The sequence below is a fragment of the Trichomycterus rosablanca genome, chromosome 12 (genome assembly GCF_030014385.1).
Source record: "Trichomycterus rosablanca isolate fTriRos1 chromosome 12, fTriRos1.hap1, whole genome shotgun sequence".
NCBI lineage: Eukaryota > Metazoa > Chordata > Actinopteri > Siluriformes > Trichomycteridae > Trichomycterus > Trichomycterus rosablanca.
In genome coordinates this window covers 13,954,993-13,980,999 of record NC_085999.1, presented here as the reverse complement: position 1 = coordinate 13,980,999, position 26,007 = coordinate 13,954,993, and the positions used below count along the sequence as shown (strand labels likewise).

Here is a 26,007-nt window from a genome sequence, read left to right as displayed (position 1 = left end):
CTTTTAGTGCGTTCTGGTACAGTTAGTGTGGACGTTTCCGTTCAAACACTGGTGTGCACCGAATAGCTGGACCGAGACCGTTTGAACAGAGAGGTTTCGGTTTGTTTCTAAACTAATTCGGGTGTGGTTCTTTTCAAGTATGAACACAGTATGAATCTAAACGAACCAAACACAGCAAGATGTGTCATGTCACAACATGTGACACTACATGCACCATGAGAGAACAGAGTACTTGGTGTGTTCAGTGTGACTCCTTTATTCATTATATGTGTGTGTGTGTGTATACAGACCAGGCATAACATTATGACCACTGACAGGTGAAGTGAATAACACTGATTATCTCTTCATCATGGCACCTGTTAGTAGGTGGGATATATTAGGCAGCAAGTGAACATTTTATCCTTAAAGTTGATGTGTTAGAAGCAGGAAAAATGGACGAGCATAAGGATTTGAGTGAGTTTGACCAGAAGGGCCGCTCTTGTGGGGTGTTCCCGGTCTGCAGTGGTCAGTATTACAGCAGTAAACCGTCGACAGGGTCATGGGCGGCCAAGGCTCATTGATGCACGTGGGGAGCGAAGGCTGGCCCGTGTGGACCGATTCAACAGACGAGCTACAATGACTACATGGGACAATTTTTCCATTTTTGACAACAGTGTAATAATTTTGGTCTTGTAACGGGGTGGGAGTGTGAGGTGAAGCCTCGCACCTGCAAAAATTGACAATAAACCCCAGTAAGGTAAATCAAACTACAAGTATAAACACACCCTTAGTCATGATTCCACATGATCACCACATATTAATTCCTTCAGAAGCATCTGATCATGTACAGGTAATTAAACTGACATTATTCTCTCCTGCTTGCACACAGTCAGTTAAAGCTTCAGCTACACTGCCATTAAAATGTTTTAGTATTCTTTTAGTAGGTGTGATTGCATTTCTGGAAGGGTGGAGATTGATTTTCACACTAAGAGAGGACTGAATAAGATATCTTGCTGACATGACCAAATATTTGATTACATTCGAGCACTAAGTTGGACTGCTGACAAAAGCAGTCTATTTATTATTTATTTTGTTTCTCCATGTGCACACTTTTTTCCATGTCCTCTATCTTTATCATCCATCTCTCTGCATTCACAAAGATTACATACATGCCAGTAATATTATCATTATCAGATTTCAGCAGTCATCTGATTATTCAAACAGTCATATAACAGCTTACTATGATATTTTAGAGCAGTGGTTCTCAACCAGAGGGCCGAGTGAACCTAGAGGGGGGTCCCATCGGACATCCATGCCCACACTGGAGAACATCTTCAGAACTCGCTGTCTAAACAGAGCCAGAGAGATTCTAAAAGATGCAACTCACCCTGGACACTATCTTTCTTTTCTTCTTCCATCTGGAAGATGTTAGAAGGTTCTAAGAACACACAACTCCAGACTGAAAAACAGTTTTTTTAATTGCAATTGCTAAATTGAACAAATACTGCCCTCTTACCCCCATCTTCAACAACATTGTAATAATTACTGAACTGTAATAAGGTCTTTTTTGAATTGTTACATTGTTTTTAATGCATCTTCTCCCTTTTTCTGCCTATTTTTAGTGTGTCCAATTTATACCCAATTGCTTTATGCTTCCTCTCTAATGGTGCTGACCCCCGCCCCGAATGAGGAGAGCGAACTGACACACCTCCTTATACACGTGTGATTTCACCTGCACAAGGCGAGTTCATATGCGGATCAGCTTTGTGCACGTAGAGCCACACCCTGATCACATTATTCCTCGACTCTGACGCCAGCAGGCATTTCCCTCCCCTGTATGAACAACAGCCAAATGTTGTTCATATAGCTGCCCAGCCCAGCTGGATGGCAGAGCTGAGTTTTGTATTGATGAGTTTGACATGTCAGCTCTGGTGTGCTAGGGTGTTTTACCATGCAGTTACACTGGTATTTTTGGGCAATATTTGTACTGTATATACTGTAATATCTTTAAATGTGAAATCTATAGCACAGATTCACTTATTCAGGAATCACACGTGATAGGACGAGAAAATTAACAGGCTTTTGCAATTGGCATATGGGAGATTTCTTGTGATGTCATAATAATCTATTTTAAACTGCCTGTAACCTACACTGGGTCTTGTAGAATGGACACATATTTGATTTGCCCACCAAAAAAGTGCAAAGGTCAAAAGACAGCGACTATGAAAGATTCAGATTCAATTTTTGATAAAGACATAACATCTTTTGTCATCCCTGCTAAAAGTGTAATAGTAATATCATAATGGGTGTCAAAGGGGGTCCCAGGAAGGTTTTTTTGAACACAAGGGGGTCTAAGAAGAAAAAGGACCGCAGTTTGGCTTTTATATAATTTCATTTCATTTTCATTTTCAACATTTAGCAGATGCTTTTATCCAAAGCGACTTACAGTACTGTGACAGTATATTGTCTAAGCAATTAAGGGTTAAGGGCCTTGCTCAAGGGCCCAACAGTGGTGGTGGCTTGAACCAGCCACCTTTTGGTTACTAGTGCAGTACCTCAACCACTAGGCTACAACTGCCTTTTATATGTTTTTAAGAAATCAAGTGTAGACATCTGAATTCAGCGGTACATTTTCAGCATTTAGCAGACGCTTTTATCCAAAGCGACTTACATTATACAGTCTAAGCAATTGAGGGTTAAGGGCCTTGCTCAAGGGCCCAACAGTGGCAACCTGGCAGTGGTGGGTTTGAACCATCAACCTTCTGCTTACTAGCTCAGTACTCTTACCGCTAGGCTACAACATTTCTAGCAGTGTGTTGGGAAAACAGTAAGTAAGAAATATATAAGACACAACTGGCCATTGTTTCTGGATTTCTCCGTCTTATCTCCCAGTATAGTAATTTTCAATTCCATATAGTGATTCCACTGCTGTCTGCACAACCCATCTGATCAAATACAGCGGGCTCACCGCACACCTCTTCTGACCTGTGTCCAATCTGCAGCTGCTTCTTATCACCTGTTCGTGTTGGGTTCCCACACAGAGCCAAATCACGATGAGAGCCATTATGAGCTCCGTGTGAATCCCCCCACCCTTACCCTACACAGGCACACAGACCAGTCTTGCAGATTGCATATCAATGTGGGAAGAGACTTTGTCCGACCTTCCCTGCTACGAACATGGCCAATTTGAGTTTGTGTAGATGCCTTGCCAGGTCGGTGGCTCTGCAGTGGTGTGCTAGCACTTTAGACCAGCAGTTTTAGACCCCCTGTGTTAAAAAAAAATGTTCTCGGCTTATGATATTATTCTTACTCTTTCAGCAAGGATGACAAAAGGTTTTGTGTAAAGCTATAAATCTCTGGTGAACTGGTGGTTGAGCTTCCTCACCTAGGTGTACTTCAGCAGGATCTGCATCAACAACTGGATCTGAATCCTTCATAGTCGCTGTCTGTTGACCTTTGCACTTTTGTGTTGGGCAAATTAAATATGTGTCCATTTAAAACAGATCTATATAACATTACAAAAGATCTCATGTATGTCAATAGCCTATTGATTTTCTCATACCATTAAGTGTAATTATTTTTTACTTAATTAAATGCAACGGGACCCCCCCCCCTCCACATCGCACATCTAAATATGTCTATTTTCTTCAAATGTAAGATAAGATAAGATAAGATAATCCTTTATTTGTCCCACAATGGGGAAATTCACATCGTTAGACAAGAAATAGTAACACATTGGGAGAGTAGGAGATAAAAAAAAAAAAAAAAAAATTAAGTGCATGACTTACACTTTTTTTTTTACTTTTCAAGAACTACACACACACACACACACACACACACACACATCATACACTATATGGCCAAAAGAAACCTGCCCATGAACTTGTGGAATATCTTACTCCAAAAGCATTGGCATAAATATTATGTTGTTTAACCCTTGCAGCTATGAAAGCTTTTATTCATCTGGGACAGCTTTTTAGTCAAGTTAAGTCAAGTCAAATTTATTTCTATAGCTTTTTTTTATGATACACATTGTCTCAAAGCAAGAGACAACTCAGCAGGAACCCGCATCCTCCTTGGGTGGCCTTGAGAATAATTTGAATGAATAAGATTTACACAAATCATACATACACAAAATTAATTTAAACTAAAAGTTATAATTAGCAAAAAGAATAATTGAACAATTGGAGTTCTTCATTATTCAGTCCAGTCTGTAATAAAGACTAGTGAGTTCTGTATATTTTTGGTGCAAACATGCCAGGTTTCCGTCATATCTAGCAAGAGCAGCATTGTTGGCACAACAGTCTCGTCTTGCAGGCTTTAACCTCAGGTGGGTAAACAGGTTTCCATCAGAACCACCTTGGAAAATGAACACAGAAAATGTAGTTAAGAGTAAAATGTCAATTTGGCAGAGAACAGCATGAGACCATGACACCCCTAATTAATATAATACAGCATAACTAAAAGTGAGAGCGAGCAGGTAACACAGTCCCCCCCCTCTCTACAGGCTATTTCACACTAAACTTGTCAAACCAGTTGCTTTGAGGCAATGTCTGTTGTAAAAAGCACTATACAAATAAATTTGACTTGACTTGACTTTGTGCATAGTGATCAGTCATCCTGGAACAGGAAACTGTTGTCACAAAGCTGAAGGCCTATATTGTATAATTGTTTTATATACCTGGCAAAGGCTAGCACTAAAAAAAATCTAAACTCACAAATCCAAAGGGGTGTCTACTTACTTTCGGCTCTATAGTGTGTAAGGTTCAGTCAGTTCATTGGGTGACTCAGCAGAATTGAACGCAGTGATTCTAGCTCGTACTACTTTATGGCTTTATAATGTAAAATTACACCTGCTGACCAAACCATATATTACTCTGATAGGGGTGTGCACACAGATAACAGACTGATTGCCTTTCTTTACCCCTCTTATTCCTGTGTGTATGCAGTAAGAGGACAAACAGGGTGTCCTGACCGGCCTAGCTGCAGTTTGAAATCCCTAAAAAGTTGTTTGAAGGGACTAATGCTGTGGAGGTATTTTTAGATGCACTGCTCCATTAGCATGCTGAACAGTAAGAGGCTGTAATAGCTTTGCCTCTCAATCTGCTGTGGCACTGCCAGCCTGATGAGCTGTACAGTCACACACTGAAGCAGTTTTTATCAGATCAGTGTGGGTGTGAGGGACAGAAGAGGAGAGAAATCTTACAAGGAGAGGGCATCACATAACTATTTATCAACCCTGGCTATTTGTCCCAGTGTTTGTTATACAACCCCAAATCAGAAAAAGTTGGGACAGTAGGAAAAATGCTAATTATAAAAAGACACAGAGTTTCTTACATTTACTTTGACTTTTATTTCACTGCAGACAGGATGAACCTGAGATATTTCATGTTTTGTCTGGTCAACTTCATTTCATTTATTAATAAACATCCATTCCTGCATTTCAATCCTGCAACACATTCCAAAAAAAAGTTGGGACAGTAAAGCATTTACCACTTTGTAATGCTGCGATTCCTTTTCACCACACGTAAAGGCGTTTTGACACCGAGGAGACCAAGTGATTTAGTGTTTCAGCTTTTATTTTGTCCCATTCTTCCTGCAAACACGTCTTAAGATGTGCAACAGTACGGGGTCGTCATTGTTTCAAAATTCTCCACACATTCTCTATTGGGGACAGGTCAGGACTGCAGGCAGGCCAATCCGGTGCCCGTACCCTCTTCTTCCACAGCCATGCCTCTGTAATGTGTGCAGCATGCGGTTTTGCTTTGTCTTGTTGAAAAATGCATGGACGTCCCTGGAAAAGATGACGTCCTGAAGGCAGCATATGTTGCTCTAAGATCTCAGTGTACTTTTCTACATTAATGCTGCCATCACAGAGGTGTAAATGACCTTTGCCAGAGGCAATGACCCAGCCCCATACCATGACAGACCCTTGTTGTTGATAACAGTCTGAATGGCCTTTTTCGTCTTTAGTTTGAAGCACTTGGCGTCCATTTTTTTCCAAAAAAGACCTGCTGATTTGTCTGACCACACTACACCTTACCACTGTGTGATGGTCCATCCTAGCTGCCTCCGAGCCCAGAGAAGTCGACGCTGCTTCTGGACATGTTAACATAAGGCACAGTAAAGGTTTAAGTGGCATTTGTGCATGTAACTCCATATTGTAGTTCTTGACAAAGGTTTGCCAAAGTAATCCCATGCCAACATTATACTTACATTAACATTACTGAGTTTTTGGATAAACATGGTGGCTCCAAAGAAATGAAAACTAGACAGCGAATGCAGAAGACTTTAGGCGCACTGCAAAAATAATTTTTTCACCGAGTTCGGAGGGAAGTGTGTATGTTTAAAGAATTATAATACTCTTCCCATTAGGATTATAAACAGGTGAGTGAATGTCACGAATCAAGCCTCTTTGTGCTCCTGGAGCTCATGTTTATGTGCCACGCCCCTCTCTCCAGGTGCACATGTTGGATTTGGTCTTGCCCTTGAGCAAGGTCTTTACCCTCAATTGCTCAGACTGTATACTGTAACTGTCACTTTGGATAAAGGTGTCTGCTAAATGTCAAACATGTAAATGTACAATAGCACAAGGCATAATGTTTATCATGGCAATTGTGCTACAGTTTACAAAACTCAAGCTAGAGTAATGAGTTTGTTGTAATTCCATGTATCCATGCTGGCTTCAAGACATTGTGTGGCCACTCATCCTGCTTCATCATTGCTTCATCCTGGCCTCTCAATAACTTCTGGCAGAAATCAGGTGTCCAGTCTGAAGAAAGCACCAGCCACTAGTAGTGTAAGCCACACCTAGGAGGATCCGCTAAGGGCTCGGTCATTGCAAGCAAAGGCCACTTTGTGCCAGAGTTCATGAGATCATTTTGAACAGTTCTCACAGCAAGGTCCTGGGTTTGATTCCCAGGTGAAGTGGTCTGGGTTTCCTCCGGGACCTCCGGTTTCCTCCCACAGTCCAAAGACATGCAGGTGAGGTGAATTGGAGATACACAATTGTCCATGACTGTATTTGACATTAAATACTTGAACTGATGAATCTTGTGTAACCAGTATCTACCAGTCCTGTCATGAATGTAACCAAAGTGTGTAAAACATGATGTTAAAATCCTAATAAATTAAAATAAAATAAAAATAAATTACCATTTACCGTAATTAATATTGTTAAAAGATCAAGGAAATCTCAATCCATGTCAGGCAACAAAGGTAATCACTGTATATGAGCAGGACCTTCAAGCTCTAAGATGGCAGTGCATCTCAAATGGACCACAGGACCCACTGTATGTGTACTGCCAGTGTGTGCTGGGGTCAGATGAGTCCACATATTTGGGAAAACACATGTTGAGTTCTCTGTGCCAAAGTTGAAAAGGACCATTCAGATTGGTTTTAGCGACACATGTGAAAGCCAACATTAGGCATTATGTGGGGTGCAACATGCCTACAGCAGTGGGCTGTTGGATTTTAGTCCATGGTTATTTCAGCAAGACAATGTCAGTTGTCAATCTGGACACACTACAATGTGTACAAACATCTGTAGACATGTGCTGGACTGGCCTTCTTTTTTTTTTTTTTAGATTTTAATGGCAAATATTATGGCAAATAATGACAAATAAGTACCATCTTACACCGATTAGTATTTCTCTCTCTCTCTGTGTGTGTAGCCCACTAGAATGGATACTCAGGTTCAAGTCTCAGTTGTGCCACTGGCCTGGTCTGGTAGGCAACAGACCCAGATGATCATGTTTAAATGTGGAAAGGCTTATTTGGAACCACCTCAGGTCGTGGGCATGTGTTTCATGTTTGCTCATTACCTCCAGCTGTGTGTAGAATTAAGTGTAACAACTGGTCTTGTAGATTGGGTGCGTTGGCTCAGAGCTCTTCAAGGGCTGGGTAATTGAACAGTTTGCTGCGAGTATGTGACCTACATCTACAGTTTTTAGCATTCTCTTTGAACTCATCTCCAGCGATGAAAGTATGTTTTTCTTTTCCCTCTAGACTCTTATCATAGCCAAGCTGCTGAAGCACAGAGCAGACCCCACTCTACTCAACTGCAACCAGGATAAGCCATCAGGTAAAATAGCACATATACATACACTAACTAGCATCTTTATTAGGAACACTATACTGGATCAAAACAACCTCTGTTCTTTCCACAAGGTCATTCATGTCATTCATTGTCTGCTTTACCATCGTTTTATTCTATTCAGGGTCCTGGTGGGTACAAATCACTGGGCGAAAGGCAGGAAACTCCCTGGACAGGTTGCCAGTCCATCACAGGGAAAACACTGACTTGAGTTTTGACTTTGGTGAAGACAGTTATTTTTATGAATGAGTGTGTACAGTGGAATAAGTATTGAGTGTGAGTTTAGGAGGAAATGCTGTACCCCCATGCCCACTTAGAGGCCATTAAATGGGCGAATTTTACTCTCTCATTGCCTGTGGAGCGATTGATCCATAGGCATCCACATGAAAGACAGCAGGAGAGAAGGTTCTGGTGAATCTGGCCGAAAAATGAGCCCTCCAGAGAGAGATATAAGCACAGCATGCTATTGAGTTCAGAGTGTCTAGATTACAGCTGTTAGAGCAAATATTGACCTGAGGAAAGTGACAGGAGCGATATTATATGAAGTACCATTGATTGTGTAATTTTGAGGACCTCCTGTCTGTGTGCTACTGCCGCTGCGCTTAAGATAAGATAGGATAAGATAGGCGTTTATTATCCTTCAGGAGGAAATTTGCAGTGTTACAGCAGCTTAAAGAATATAAAGATATGAAAGCGATATATACAGTGTATCACAAAAGTGAGTACACCCCTCACATTTCTGCAAATATTTTATTATATCTTTTCATGGGACGACACTATAGACATGAAACTTGGATATAACTTAGAGTAGTCAGTGTACAACTTGTATAGCAGTGTAGATTTACTGTCTTCTGAAAATAACTCAACACACAGCCATTAATGTCTAAATGGCTGGCAACATAAGTGAGTACACCCCACAGTGAACATGTCCAAATTGTGCCTAAAGTGTCAATATTTTGTGTGACCACCATTATTATCACTGCCTTAACCCTCCTGGGCATGGAATTCACCAGAGCTGCACAGGTTGCTACTGGAATCCTCTTCCACTCCTCCATGATGACATCACGGAGCTGGTGGATGTTAGACACCTTGAACTCCTTCACCTTCCACTTGAGGATGCGCCACAGGTGCTCAATTGGGTTTAGTCCATCACCTTTACCTTCAGCTTCCTCAGCAAGGCAGTTGTCATCTTGGAGGTTGTGTTTGGGGTCATTATCCTGTTGGAAAACTGCAATGAGGCCCAGTTTTCGAAGGGAGGGGATCATGCTCTGTTTCAGAATGTCACAGTACATGTTGGAATTCATGTTTCCCTCAATGAACTGCAGCTCCCCAGTGCCAGCAACACTCATGCAGCCCAAGACCATGATGCTACCACCACCATGCTTGACTGTAGGCAAGATACAGTTGTCTTGGTACTTCTCACCAGGGCGCCGCCACACATGCTGGACACCATCTGAGCCAAACAAGTTTATCTTGGTCTCGTCAGACCACAGGGCATTCCAGTAATCCATGTTCTTGGACTGCTTGTCTTCAGCAAACTGTTTGCTGGCTTTCTTGTGCGTCAGCTTCCTTCTGGGATGACGACCATGCAGACCGAGTTGATGCAGTGTGCGGCGTATGGTCTGAGCACTGACAGGCTGACCTCCCACGTCTTCAACCTCTGTAGCAATGCTGGCAGCACTCATGTGTCTATTTTTTAAAGCCAACCTCTGGATATGACGCCGAACACGTGGACTCAACTTCTTTGGTCGACCCTGGCGAAGCCTGTTCCGAGTGGAACCTGTCCTGGAAAACCGCTGTATGACCTTGGGCACCATGCTGTAGCTCAGTTTCAGGGTGTTAGCAATCTTCTTATAGCCCAGGCCATCTTTGTGGAGAGCAACAATTCTATTTCTCACATCCTCAGAGAGTTCTTTGCCATGAGGTGCCATGTTGAATATCCAGTGGCCAGTATGAGAGAATTGTACCCAAAACACCAAATTTAACAGCCCTGCTCCCCATTTACACCTGGGACCTTGACACATGACACCAGGGAGGGACAACGACACATTTGGGCACAATTTGGACATGTTCACTGTGGGGTGTACTCACTTATGTTGCCAGCTATTTAGACATTAATGGCTGTGTGTTGAGTTATTTTCAGAAGACAGTAAATCTACACTGCTATACAAGCTGTACACTGGCTACTCTAAGTTATATCCAAGTTTCATGTCTATAGTGTTGTCCCATGAAAAGATATAATGAAATATTTGCAGAAATGTGAGGGGTGTACTCACTTTCGTGATACACTGTATATATACAGCTCCACTTACCATATAAAAGCACTTTGTAGTTCTACAATTACTGACTGTAGTCCATTTGTTTATCTACATGCTTTGTTAGCCCCCTTTCATGCTGTTTTTCAACGGTCAGGACCCCCAAAGAACCACTACAGAGTAGGTATTATTTAGGTGGTGGATCATTCTCAGCACTGCAGTGACACTGACATGGTGGTGGTGTGTTAGTGTGTGTTGTGCTGGTATGAGTGGGTAAGACACAACAGTGCTGCTAGACACCTCACTGTCGCTGGACTGAGAATAGTCCACCGACCAAAAACATCCAGCCAACAGCGCTCTGTGAGCAGCGTCCTGTGACCACTGATGAAGGTCTTGAAGATGACCAACTCAAACTGCATCAATGGATGAGCGATCGTCTCTGACTTTACATCTACAAGGTGGACCAACTAGGTTGAAGTGTCTGATAGAGTGGACAGTGAGGTGTTTAAAAACTCCAGCAGCGCTGCTGTGTCTGATCCACTCATACCAGCACAACACACACTAACACACCACCACCATGTCAGTGTCTGAGAATGATCCACCACCTAAATAATAAATGCTCTGTAGTGGTCCAGTGAGGGTCCTGACCATTGAAGAACAGGGTAAAAGCAGGCTAAAAGTATGTAAAGAAATAGATGGAATACAGTCAGTAAATGTAGAAATACAAAGTGCTTCTATATGGTAAGTTGAGCTGACAAAATGGACAGTGAGTGTAGAAACAAGGAGGTGATTTTAATGTTAGGTATATAAAGGTATATAAAAGGTATTGCACAGTAATAAAGTAGAATTGTTGAAGTATTGCACATTGTGTGTTGAATCAGGTTCCCTTTAAAGAAGTGCAGATATGAGACCAGATTATTTATTGTGATGGTGATTTTCTGGTGTGCTGCTTGGGGCGGTGCTGATTGTAAAGTCTGATAGCAGCAGGGAGGAAGGCGCTGCAATATCTTTCTTTCGAGGACCACAGGTGGAGAGGCCTGTGACTGAAGTAGCTGCCAGTGTTGCAACTGTATTATGTAGTGGGTGGAAGGTTTTCCATTAAGGATGACAGCTTGGCCATCATCCTTCATTCCCCTACTGCATCCACTGAGTCCAGTGTGGAGACCATGACAGAACTCACCTTCCTGATTAGTTAATCCAGCTTTTTTCCTCTCTGCAGTCGACACTGTATTGAAATCTTACCTTTTAATACGGTTTTAATAAGGCAGTCGTTATTTCTGTCACGCCAAAGAGTGATCCATACATACGTCTGAGCAAAAATCATGTTGTGAATGTATTTCTCTTTTTCAGATGTTGCTGTTTCTGATCAAATAGCAGAAATGTTGATAAAGGCAGAGGAGTTCTGGCTGCAGAGAGCAAAAGACCAGACGTTCCTTTCACCTCAGTTAAATGAACACTGTGAAGAATTTGACAAGGACGTCAGCATGTCTGTGAAAAAACTGTACGTGTCTTCGCATGATATATACGACATATACAGTATGATCAGATATTTTTGAGGTGGTGAATGAACAGTGTTTTTTAATACAGTTTACATTTACTGGAAGGGGACTTAAAAAGGGGCGGACAAAAGTATTAAGCCCTACTGAATGGTACAAATACACAGTTTAATCACATAATTATGACCACCAGATAATATCCAGAGAACCGGCGTGTGCAGCACGGACAGAAGCTAGACAGACTGGGAGTGACTCAATAAGGTCCTGGTAGGTTGTCACAGATATCTGGAGCATCCCACAGCTGCTGGAGGGTGCGTGGGGGAGGATCCAACACAGCGATCGAGGTGGTCCCACAGATGCTCAATTAGCACTTGGAAGTCTTGGTCATGCTCTTCCAACCATTGTTGGACATTTCTAGTCATGTGACATGTCACATTGTCTTGCTGGAAGATCCCATCCACCCCAGGGAAGACAATTTTACCCATGGTACTTTTACCCATGAGAGCAACGAGGGATATATGTGCAGACAGCCTATCGCACACCTTATATACCCACCAAGCCAGCTCACAAAACATGATTTTCTTCATGAGCTATGTGCTGCCGCCGTCGAAAGTAGGAAGTGGTCATAATAATGTGACTCGACTGTGTACGAACACAATGTCATTACGCTTAGTTAGTTAATTTGCAAGTTGACGATTTATATAACAACAGCTCGACAAGTGCGCCATGCAAGGTTCCATAATGTGCTATTAGACTAATAACAAGGAGGATAAGAAGGGTTGCTCGTATAATATCAAAAACGCCACAGTGAAGAATGATGGTGGTAGCATCATGATTTAAGTTATGCCATTATTTCGGCTGCATATTTGATTTGGCGGTTTCTATGCCGAATGAACTCGGACACATGGAATTTCGTCACATGATCACATCTAATACTTTGCTACTATTTAACTAAGTTTTATGTTTTTGTAGTTTTGAAAATTCTAAAAATGTTCCTGTGATCGACAGCTATCAAGAGCTATCACTGTTTCCTGAAATGAACGTATTCATTCTAACTTCTAAACTGTTACCTGTAGAACCCCCATGACGGTACCCATCTCCAAGAGGGACAGCCTGTTAGAAAAGGACATCATGTTTCGGGACTCGGGTGGAGCACTGACACATCAGTCATCACAGGACAGCGGGGTGGATGGATCCTATCCTAGCACCACAAGCAAACTGGAACAGGTAAAGTAGACTAGATCATATATCTAGATCATAGTAGCATCTGCTGTTGTTATGACAGCAGAGCCTGCATTTATCTTCTTACCACTGGAGAACTGAGATAGATGTTTTGCATCTACTACACTTGGAATGATACTTGCTTGTCTGGAATTTGGATTTACATGAATGAATTTGTCTTGCTGTGCTGTTGTACTATAGTGTGTGTGTGGTATCTGTCGTAAAACGTGATGATTTGGAGAAATCTAGCTAAACCATGGTGATCCTCATTTTAAAGTGAAATGTAAACAGGTTTTATATTTATAAAGCAATACTAAAGTAATACATCAAAGTGGCTGCATCTATACACGATCATCCATAACATTAAAACCACCTCCTTGTTTCTACACACTGTCCATTTTATCAGCTCCACTTACCATATAGAAGCACTTTGTAGTTCTACAATTGCTGACTGTAGTCCATCTGTTTCTCTGCATGCTTTGTTAGCCCCCTTTCATGCTGTTCTTCAATGATCAGGACCTCCACAGATGGATCATTCTCAGCACTGCAGTGACACTGACATGGTGGTAGTGTGTTAGTGTGTGTTGTGCTGGTATGAGTGGATCAGACACAGCAGCACTGCTGGAGTTTTTTTTTATAACGTGTCCACTCACTCTCCACTATTAGACACTCCTACCTAGTTGGTCCACCCTGTAGATGTAAAGTCAGAGATGATCGCTCATCTATTGCTGCTGTTTGAGCTGGTAATCTTCTAGACCTTCATCAGTGATCACAGGACGCTGCCCACAGGGCGCTGTTGGCTGGATGTTTTTGGTCGGTGGACAATTCTCAGTCCAGCAGTGATAGTGAGGTGTTTAAAAACTCCATCAGCGCTGCTGTGTCTGATCCACTCATACCAGCACAACACACACTAACACACCACCACCATGTCAGTGTCACTGCAGTGCTGAGAATGACCCACCACCCAAAAAAGACCTGCTCTGTAGTGGTCCTGTGGGGGTCCTGACCATTAAAGAACAGGGTAAAAGGAGGCTAAAAAAGTATGCAGAGAAACAGATGGACTACAGTCAGTAATTTTAGAACTACAAAGTATAGAAAAGTGTAGAAACAAGGAGGTAGTCATAATGTTATGCCTAATCAGTGTATGTGATAAGTGGAGAAGGGATGCTATGGTTATGCCCAAATTGCATACCATGACCATATACAGTAGCTGGACAAAATAATGGAAACACAGTAAAAGTAAAGAAGTTTAAAAGTATATCACAACTTAGTTAATATGGTTGTTACCTGTTCATTACCAATCAACAGCATGTAACACCTCATCTCATAAAAGGTAATAAAAACCTCATTAAAGGTAATTAAAAAGCATTTGGAAGTGCTTAGTGGCCTAAATTGTTGGAGCATCAGACATAAAAACTAAAAAATCTTAACATTCTTTTTTTTATCTCAGCTTTTTATATTCTAGGATAATAATTATATCATAAGGACCCCATTCCCTATAAAGTTAGGACATTTTATTTTTAAGGCAGTAAAAACAAGAGTAAATTTTAATAAATGTTCATTTTCTTGAACCTTTTTAACAGACAGACAAACAAAGAAAAGTCTTTTAAAGTTTTGGGTGACTGATTTACCAAAATATGTTGGCATAGGTGTGTTGGTTGACATTATATTTTAAGTTATGGGTATGGAAATGGATAATTGGATGTGGCAATACACTGATGCATACGGACCTTTAACACATAGTTCTCCTTAAAAACTATGAGATTGGCCGCTTAGGTGGTGCAGCGGTAAAAACACACTAGCACACTTATGTCGAATCTCAGCTCTGCCATCCGGGCTGGACTGGGCGGCTACATGAACAACGATTGGCTGTTGTTCATAGGGTAGGGTAAGTCGGATAGGGACCTCATAACTGAGCGAATTACGACCTCTCTGCTGGTTGATAGCGTCGAGGAATAATGCTGATTAGGGTGTGTCTCTCCATACACAAAGCTGATCCGCCTATGAACACGCCTAGTGCAGGTGAAAAGATGCAGTCGGCTACTGCACACATGTCGGAGCGTGTGACAGTCTCGCTCTCCTCAATCGGGTCAGGGGTCAGCACCAGTAGAGAGGAAGCATAACGTAATTGGGTAAAAATTGGACGCACTAAAAACGATGAGATTGGCATGTTTGGTCATGTTTGAGATTGGTTGCCAGTTTTAAAACTTGTGTGTTTTACTCTGTAATACATCTGTTATATTTCAGGTGAAGCTAATGCCCCCAGCACCTAATGATGACTTAGCATCTCTGAGTGAGCTGACAGACAGCAGCCTTCTGTACGAGATGCAGAAACGATTCAGCAACAACCAGATCTATGTAAGTTCTCCTAATCACACATGATATTAGCTAAACTCACTTGTATATATAAATGAGCTACCCATTCAGATTTGCTCTGAAAGCAGAACTTCATTTGAACCCTTCCTCCTGTCTCTCGAGATGGCTGGGAGGGAGAAACGCCTGGATGCCTGCCCTAAACACACACACAGACTTTTTGATCTCTGTCTGAGCCACTGGTCTCAGTATGCCTCATCCCATGCTTATATGCTTGCCAGGAGCTAGAAATCACTCTGTTATGTACTCCCCTCAGCCACTGTGCTTTGTGGTCTCGGATTGATCCGAGGCTCCCGTCTGTAGTCTTGCCAGGCTCTGGTGTGTGCATGGCAGCTCTGTGGATTTGGCTGCACTCAGGCCAGAGACTCGACAAAAGCAAGTTCTCACAAGGTCTCTTTGTTAATTACTAATATGAAGTTGCCTTTCTTAGATGGTAAAGCATTTACATTTTTGGCATTTAGCAGATGCTTTTATCCAAAGCGAATTACAGTACTGTGACAGTTTATTCTCCAAGCAATTAATGGTTAAGGGCCTTGCTCAAGGGCCCAACGGTGGCAACCTGGCAGAGTTCAATGGTGGTGTTATTTATACTGATTTCTACCATGGTCACTGATATAGAGTTGGTCTTCCTTAGATGTTAAAGCATCTGTGATTCATCTCTCAAGAAAAGTTGTTGTACTGCTTTAGAGTCCAATGGTGGTGTTATTTATACCGATTTCTACCATGGTCACCAATATGGAGTTGGTCTTTCTTAGATGGTAAAGCATCAGTGATTTATCTCTCAAGAAAAGTTGTTGTACTGCTTTAGAGTCCAATGGTAATGTTATTTATACCGATTTCTACCATGGTCACTAATATGGACTTGGTCCTTCTTAGATGGTAAAGCATCTGTGATTGATCTCTCAAGAAAACATGCTGTACTGCTTAAGAGGCCATTGGCTGTGTTATTTCTACCATGGTCACTAATATGGACTTGGTCCTTCTTAGATGATAAAGCATCTGTGATTCATCTCTCAAGAAAACATGTTGTACTGCTTTAGAGTCCACTGGTGGTGTTATTTATACCGATTTATACCATGGTCACTAATATAGAGTTGGTTCTGCTTAGATTGTAAAGCATCTGTGATTCATTTCTCAAGAAAACATGGTGTACTGCTTTAGAGTCCATTGGTGGTGTTATTTATACCGATTTATACCATGGTCACTAATATGGAGTTGGTCTTCCTTAAATGATAAAGCATCTGTGATTCATCTCTCAAGAAAACATGTTGTACTGCTTTAGAGTCCATTGGTGGTGTTATTTATACTGATTTATACCATGGTCACTAATATGGAGTTGGTCTTCCTTAAATGGTAAAGCATCTGTGATTCATCTCTCAAGAAAACATGGTGTACTGCTTTAGAGTCCATTGGTGGTGTTATTTATACCGATTTATACCATGGTCACTAATGTGGAGTTGGTCTTCCTTAAATGGTAAAGCATCTGTGATTCATCTCTCAAGAAAACATGGTGTACTGCTTTAGAGTCCATTGGTGGTGTTATTTATACCGATTTATACCATGGTCACTAATGTGGAGTTGGTCTTCCTTAGATGTTAAAGCATCTGTGATTCATCTCTCAAGAAAAACATGTTTTACTGCTTTAGAGTCCATTGGTGGTGTTATTTATACTGATTTATACCATGGTCACTAATGTGGAGTTGGTCTTCCTTAAATGGTAAAGCATCTGTGATTCATCTCTCAAGAAAACATGGTGTACTGCTTTAGAGTCCATTGGTGGTGTTATTTATACCGATTTATACCATGGTCACTAATATGGAGTTGGTCTTCCTTAAATGGTAAAGCATCTGTGATTCATCTCTCAAGAAAACATGGTGTACTGCTTTAGAGTCCACTGGTGGTGTTATTTATACCGATTTATACCATGGTCACTAATGTGGAGTTGGTCTTCCTTAGATGTTAAAGCATCTGTGATTAATCTCTCAAGAAAACATGCTGTACTGCTTAAGAGTCCATTGGTGGTGTTATTTTTACCGATTTATACCATGGTCACTAATATGGTAAACTAAGCATATGTGATTCATCTTTCCAGAAAACCTGTTTTTACTGCTTTAGAGTCTATTGGTGGTGTTATTTATACCGATTTATACCATGGTCACTAATATGGAGTTGGTTCTGCTTAGATGGTAAAGCATCTCTGATTCATCTCTGAAGAAAACATGCTGAACTGCTTTAGAGTCTATTGGTGGTGTTATTTGTATCGATTTACACCATGGTCACTAATATGGTAAAGCATCTGTGATTCATCTCTCCAGAAAACAGGTTTTTACTGCTTCAGAGTCCATTGGTGGTGTTATTTATACCTTTTTCTTTGGCATTGGCATGCTTTGACATTGATCTCAGAATTGTCTGTGGCTGATCGCTAATGAAACCCAATTCATTACACTCAACACTAGGAATGCGAATTTTGCCAAATATTTTAAACCAACAATTGACCATCATTAGTCGCTGGTTAACCGTTAACCAATAAGTTTATAGTGGGCCATTAAAATATCAAACACTAAGTGTCATGTACTAAAAATTAAAGCTTTACTACTTAACTAACTCAGCTGAGTACTTAACATAGTTAATGTAGCAGTAACACAAATACTATTAGCAGAGCTACTTCAGTATTTTAAATTCACATTAACTAGTAATTCTTTACAAGGTACAGAAGACGGAAGCATTCTGTGAGAGTTCTTATTTGGGATTAAATACTATATTTGTTCCAAAGGTTAATTTCATAAACGTAGGTAATTGAGTCTTGGTCGTATTGTATAATCTGCATGTATGTCTTGTGAATGTCCACCTCTGCCTGTGATCCGAATGGTTTATGCAGACCAGCCATCAGCAGCAGCAGCATGAGGCCAGTAATTTCAGGCGGCTAGCGAACTCTCAGTGGGAGTCTAAAGACTGTGCAGCTGATGGCTGGAGCTTATCAATAGCTAATAACTGCAGCTATTTTCATGCTTTTGTATTGAGCCTAATGAGCACTCTGCACTGGCTCACTGGTCTAAAGTAAAGAGAGAGAGAATCAGGACTGATGGAAAGAGAGAGTGATGGAGAAAGGAAACGGGAATAGCTATTTCGATCGTGAGCAATACAGCCTAATGATGGTCTGTCATTATGAAAGTGTATAGTGGTTTTGATTTGAAAGTTCTGTATATAGTGGATATATAGTGGATATATCGTCGGTTCGAAACTCAGCTCTACCATCCGGCAGGCTGGGTGCATACATGAACAACGATTGGCTGTTGATCTAGGGGGGGGTGCCGGACGTGACCTCGTGACTGATGCAATTACGACCTCTGCTGGCTGATTGATGGCGCCTGCATAGAGACGAGGAATAATGCATTGATCAGGGTGTGTCTCTCCGTACACAAAGCTGATCTGCATATGAACTCATCTCGTGCTGGTGAAAAGACTCTACTTCTCCACTGTGACTAACACACTCCCCCTCCAAAACGTGTGCAGTATCCGACTGCATCTTTTCACCTGCATGTGACAAGTTCATATGGGGCTCAGTCTCACGTACAGAGAGTCACGCACCGATCCCCATTATCCCCCGTCTCTGTTGCAGGCACCATTGATCAGCCAGCAGAGGTCGTAATCACATCAGTTATGAGGGCAACCTGATGGATAAGCATGGATTATTGTCCATGTAGGCACCCAGCTTGCTGGTTGCAGAGCTGAGATTTGATCTCACGAGTTTGAGATGTCAGCTCTGGTGTGCTAGTGTGTATTACCGCTGCGCTACCTGAGCATTATATTTAAGAGAATAGTAAACACACATTATAAAATCCATCAATACTACGAGTTTTCAGTTGGTTAGTATTAAATTATGTTCTTTTGAGCATTTAGCCATGATGTCATGCTGTTTAAAAACAGAATATTTAGTAAGTCAAATGTAAATAAATAAAAATGCACATAAAAAAATCTACACTACCTAAGATTTATGTGCCCTTTTTAATGTTCTGCAGAGATTCTATATGTACCCACACTCTAATTTAACATACCTCTGATCTTATAGAATATAATATACCTTTGAATGAAAAAAAATTAGGAGGAATTGATGTTTAACCATACATTACTGCAGTGTTTGCTAAACAAAGAAACATCATGAGCTTGTGGGGATATTGATTTACCTCAGTCCTCTGGTACAGCACCCATTCCTGATGGTAAAATAAAGGGTTCAAGCCTGTTGTTCCATTATAAAGCTTTTATGTCTGATTTTGAGCTTCTTCTTTTGCAGACCTACATTGGACACATTCTACTTCTCGTAAACCCCAACAAAGACCTTCCAATCTACTCTAATCTCGTGAGTACTGAATCTGTATGCTGTTTGTGTTCTTAAGTCCTGTGAAAGTTATTGTCTAACTGATGTAATGTGTATTTTCTAGCTTATGACCTATTAAAAAACCTGAGCTTATAGCCTTGATCTCATAATCAATTATTCATTCGTTTCCTGGTAGTGATAATCAACATTGTGCACTGATCTGCTTACTTGACTGTATAAGTCTTGCTTCATTGTTATCTTTCTCAAAGATTCTTCTTAATTTCTTTACTTACATGTATTTATTTATGTTTAATCCTTTTTTAATCTTCCCTTCTTCATCACTATGGGCATAACTTAACCCTGGCATGTACAAATTCAACTGGGCAGATTTGATCCAGCCTGAAGATTCTCTCATAGAAGAGACATTTTTAATAGAATAGAATGCCTTTATTTGTCATTTATCCATATACAGACATAAAGTACATCGAAATTCTTTCTTTGCATATCCCAGCTTGTTTGGAAGCCAGGGTCAGCCATTGTATGGCACCCCTGGAGCAGAGAGGGCTAAGGCCCTTGCTCAAGGGCCCAACAGTGGCTGCATGGCAGAGCTGGGATTCGAACTCTCAGCCTTTTAGCTGAATAGCCCAAAGCTCTACCCATTAGGCTACCACTGCCCCAACTGGCCCACAATACTTATTTACTAACCTAATAGTTGCTAACAGACCTGGATTAAGTTAAAAAACTAATATAGGTCATGTAATCATCCATGCAAAATGTTATACATACACAAACATGTTATACATATGCACTGTTTTTATTTTCAATTTTACTCCTAAAATTCTGGAATGCAATATTAAAAATATATTCATTTACAGTTGTTAAATGTGAGTCTTATACGCTAGCCCACTACTGCTGGAATCCTGGTACAGTTGGCCAGCCGTGCACTTACACAGATGTGATTGGCTACGTCTGGAGGGAAAAGAGGTGATTAAAGTGCCGTGATTGATTGGCACACTGATTTGAGTGTTTTTGCCTTTCGCCCAATAATTCTGGTGGAATGGGACCCACTGCAGGTAATGTGGTGGTAAAAAATGAAAATGAAATGAAAAACAATATGAAAGTTTTGTTTATTCTGTTTGCCCTGATGCCCTAATGCACAGAAATGAAAGTTTTCTTTCATGTTTGTGGGTTATTGTAGTGATAATGGATTTTCTATTGGGAAAGTGTACTTGCCCTTGATTATTTTGACATGGCACATTTCACTCCTGACCTACAAAGTCAAGTATGATGAGTAAAATCATAATTAAATTAATTGTGTCAGTTAATTTTACCTTTTAATTCCTTTTATATTTTATAACTAAAATTATTCTTTTATATGTGTGTGTACGAGGGTTTCTGCACTTTTTAAAACTCTATTTATTAAGAATTTCAGAACAAATTACATCACTTTTCTACATAGTCACATTCTGATGCATCCTGATGCATTCTGACGTACACCGATGAGGCATAACATTATGACCACCTTTCTAATATTGTGTTGGCTCGTCTGTTGGATTGGACCACACGGCCAGCCTTGGCTCCCCACATGCATCAATGAGCCTTGTCGCCGGTTTACCACGGTTCCTTCCTTGGACCATACTGACCACTGCAGACCGGGAACACCCAACAAGAGCTGCAGTTTTGGAGATGCTCAGACCCAGTCATATAGCCGTCACAATTTGGCCCTTGTTGAACTCACTCAAATCCTTATGCTTGCCCATTTGTCCTGCTTCTAACACATCAACTTTAAGGATAAAATGTTCACTTACTGCCTAATATATCCCACCCACTAACAGGTGCTGTGATGAAGAGATAATCAGTGTTATTCACTTCACCTTTCAGTGGTTATAATGTTATGCCTGGCAGGTGTATATTGGTCTATGTGTGTGTGTGTGTGTGTGTGTGTGTGTGTGTGTCTTTACTTCATTATTGTCTTTATTACTTAATTATACTTCATTATTAGTCTTTACTTAACCATTGTGGTCTGCTAACCCATTTGGTTAAGCTTACTTTACTTTAATAAGCTGTATTTAAATAATTTTGTTTGGGCTGTATCTACTGCTTGGTTGATGTGTAAAACTCAATATTATTGGTAGATGACACTGTGGTTTTAAGAAAACTCTATTTCTAATCTATATGTTGACTTGAAGCTAGCAGCTGAAAAATCATCCATGAAAAGATGCATCATTTTTGTGATCATCTCAACTGTTTGGTAGAGGCTCATTTAAAAAGACTGTGCACTATAGTAAAATAATATTAATAGTTAATTTAATATTAAATACGTACTTACGTATTGGTTACAGATAGTTAAATAATAAATGTGCATTACTCCATACCTCTATACAGCACTCGTGTTTTTGGTCCAGCACTGGATGGCCCAGCTCACGAGCACAGCTGTGCTATTCAAAAGTGAGCCTGCTCATTAGGAAGCCAATCAAGGCCTGCTCTATAAAAAAGAAATAAAAGATGACAAGATGGCCATCTGTCAGATTAATGCTTTTATGGTAGTTGAAGAGGATTAGATCTAAACAGGGCTTATTTACTCACTTTCAGAGGCATACGGCGAGGTCCAGCTTGGTCAGTGGGTGGGGAGTCAGCCCTCAATGGCACCCTGTGTCTAAATCTCATTTTAGGCTTGGCTTCTCCTGCGTTCAGTCATAGATGATCTTTTTTTCTATGTTACTTCATCCAACTTTTTCTTACCCTCACTTTCCCAGTGTAACTTTCTCTCTGTAACCTCTCTGTCCTCTGGACTGCACCAATATTTCATCCAGCAATGCATTTCCTTAATGGCTTTGGTCTTGGTGTAGATCTTCCAGCCCTCATTTAGACTTACATTCAGGGCTTAAAATTAACCAGCCACCTGTCATGTGTTGGTAATATTTGGCACTGGTTGGTAACTCTTTGATGGGTAACCTGATGGTACAGCTCATTAAATTTGCATATTATTTATTCAGACTGTCTATTCCCTTGCCAGTTATTAAAGTATAGTAAGTCGTAAATTAGATATGAATGTTCGTATTGCTTAGGAACAATAAAGGATGCAAACTTTTTAACTGTAGCTATGCCGAAAAACAGACCACATCTTTAGATTTTAAAGAAATGAAAAGTAAGAGACAAGTCATGTTAGGAAACTAACAATGGTCTTTTCCTTCAAATTCAGTATTCAAATTCTGAAAATAAAGATCTACACAAACAGGACTAGGTTAGGATTATTGTTTGAAGAGCCCCCATTTCTAGAAAAGTGGAAAGGTGGTACTTACTGTGGGATCTCTCCACACTTTTATATTTTTGTTGGAAACGGTGAGGGCGGGAGGTGTAGTAATTGGTCGTGTCTGAGAGACTAAGAGAGCTTATAGTCCAGATTTAGTGCCATCTGATTTCCACCTTTTTGGACCGCTCAGAGAAGCTTTAAGGGAAAGAAGATTTTCATCTGATGATGATCTGAAATCAGTGGCTACACGCTCAAACTTTGGTTACATTCATGACAGGAACAGTAGTTACTCATTACACAAGATTCATCAGTTCACAAGGTTATATCGAACACAGTCTTGGACAATTTAGTGTCTTCAGTTCACCTCACTTGAATGTCTTTTGGACTGTGGGAGAAAACCGGAGCACCAGGAGGAAACCCACGCGGACACATGCACACTCCACACAGAAAGGACCCGGACCGTCCCACCTGGGAATCAAACCCAGGACTATAAAATGAAATGCCTTTTTGAATAGTTTTAACACCACAGTATTAAATAATAAGTAAAGCTATAAAACAACAATTGAAATTGTTATTATTGAATTGTTTACATAGAAATTGAATAATACATATCGCGAATGTAGATAACAATCAGAAATCAAGAAAATCAATTAAAATGTATGTCTGTAATCAAGAATATGAATATTTGGGTGACTGGCATGATTAAAACAAGATAGACAAACATCTCAGTGGTCCCTAACCACCAGGCCACGGACCAGTACCGGTTCGTGGATCATTTATCACCGGGCCACACAGAAAGAATAAATTAATTTTTTTCCGTTTTATTGACAATCATACTTAGCTAAAATGTTAAAAGGTGGGTCTCGTTGCAGCAAAAAAAGCTTGGGGTTCCCACTGATATTTGATCATTGGTGAGTAGTATTGTTATACACTTTGTGGTTTTTTTTATTATTCTTGTAATCACTCCCACTGGTCTGTCTGGTTGAGGTGTCAAGGACTAACCAGATCTATGTGCATAACAACATTGCTGTTTTTTGTAACAGTGCTAGTAATGTTGCCACAATAAGGTGGTTTACAGTATATGATTTTTCTTTAAATGCCATTGAGGCACCAGATGCAAAAGCTAGGACACATTTACTATGCTATGCTACGGCTGTTTGAACATTTGCATAAGACTGTAGTTACAGTTTGTGTACAGTTTAACTTACTCTGTAGGAAGCATCTACCTTTATTATTCATTCAGTTTGTTTATCACCAGTTCAGCATATAATTACCCTAATTACACTATTTTTAAATCATCAACCCTCTTTCTTTATTTTACACCATACTTGTGTCCTTCTTGTGTCCTCTGTACTTCTTTCTACCTCTCTCTATCTCTCTCTTTCTCTTTCTGTCTGTCTCTCTCACTTTTACTCTGTGTGTACGTGTGTGTGTGTGTTTTTGAATGTGTGCATGCTGGGTCTCCATCAATGCGGGTAATGAGATCTCAGCGTTAGCTTCCTGCCCTCTGCAAAAGAGCAGAAATAAATTCACCTTCATATTTATACGCACACACATACACACACACACACACACACACACACACACTCAGGAGGTACAAATGAATTAATGTAATAACAGCTTATAGCCACCAGTTTGGCACCGGGCACTAAATGTTTCTAAATGATCACACATTTGCTTCACACTGTGCCAACTTTCTAATCTTAATTAGGTTTTTAATTTATAATGAAGTCTTTCTTTATTGGGTCATATTAAATTTGTACCCATAATTCCTCTCAGATTAATTGTTGCCAACTCCCAGACGCTAGCTAAGTCTCCCAATCACACAGCAGATTCCAGCCTTGTAAGGAAAGGGCTATCACATGCTTTCTTTAAGACAGATCAAGGCATCTATAGCATCCTTTCAAACGGCTGCTTATATTGCACCACAGGGGGCACTGAAGCGGGTTCAGAGAAGGGCACTATAAGCTCAAAGATGATTAGATAGGGTCACTCATATCAATACACAACACAGATGTGTATTGCAGTATTTTCAACTAGGTTATACAGGATAGATTACACATTTACCTCACGTTTGCTCTAAAACTTTAGGTAAAACATGTAATTACTGTCCCTGTATCTGTTCCCTCTGTCTACATCAGGTCAGTCAGTTGTATCTGAGCTCCAGTGGTCGTCTCTGCTCCTCTCTTCCTCCTCACATCTTCTCCTCAGCTGAACGAGCCTATCACATGATGCTGCAGGAACGGCACCCTCAGTGCTTCATCATCAGGTACGTCTCCATTTATCCTTAAGTCCAGAGATGCTGGAGGTTGTTTTACCACAACTGTTAGTCACTGTTAAATTAAAAAAGAAAGATGGAAGGGCTAAAGGAGGGAGGGAGGGAGGGAAGGAAGGAAGGAAGACAAATGAGTTTATAAAGCAATCCAGACTGTTAAAGTGCTTTACATAAATCAATGGATAATTAACCTTAAAAAAAATTATGTCTGCCCATATAAATCCCAATAAATAATCGAAAGGCAGTCTATAAATAGCTACAGCGGGGCACACTTCTGTAGACATCATTTACGTTTATTGATTGGTATGGGCCAGCAGCAATGGCCTGTGGATAAATATGTCCACTGACCCAAAATATTGCAACGATGTTTCAGTCTGGGCCACTGGGGCTGTAAGATAAGAAAAGGGTTAATATGTATTTATCTAAAAGCAGGTTATGAAACATCTATTGTCATGGTTGACGTGAACAATAAATAAACAATAATAGCATGTATATTGCAATCTAATTTATTTTAGCTTCATACATGGGTTTAGGGACAGGTTAAGGACATTAATAAATAAGGGTGGCTGTCACAGCAAGAGGGTCCTGGTTCGATTCCCAGGAGGAGTGGTGCGGGTCCTTTCTGTGTGGAGTTTGCATGTTCTTCCAGTGTCTGTGTGGGTTCCTTTTATGTGCTCCGGTTTTCTCCCAGGCACAGAATTTGTCTAAAAACCTAGTGAGTTCTCTACATAAACAGCATTTTACA

General features: G+C 40.6%; 1 protein-coding gene across 2 annotated transcripts in view; it reads left to right on the top strand.

Annotated features, from left to right (window-relative positions):
* The window catches only part of myo16 (myosin XVI), a 313,223-nt gene that overhangs the window by 85,951 nt on the left and 201,265 nt on the right, over positions 1–26,007 (top strand). For both annotated transcript variants that reach the window (XM_063006388.1, XM_063006387.1), the window contains exons 8-13: positions 7,987–8,062; positions 11,680–11,830; positions 12,902–13,052; positions 15,294–15,404; positions 19,711–19,776; positions 25,129–25,256. In XM_063006388.1, the coding sequence (XP_062862458.1) occupies positions 7,987–8,062; positions 11,680–11,830; positions 12,902–13,052; positions 15,294–15,404; positions 19,711–19,776; positions 25,129–25,256 (683 nt within the window). The remainder of the gene's footprint in view (positions 1–7,986; positions 8,063–11,679; positions 11,831–12,901; positions 13,053–15,293; positions 15,405–19,710; positions 19,777–25,128; positions 25,257–26,007) is intronic.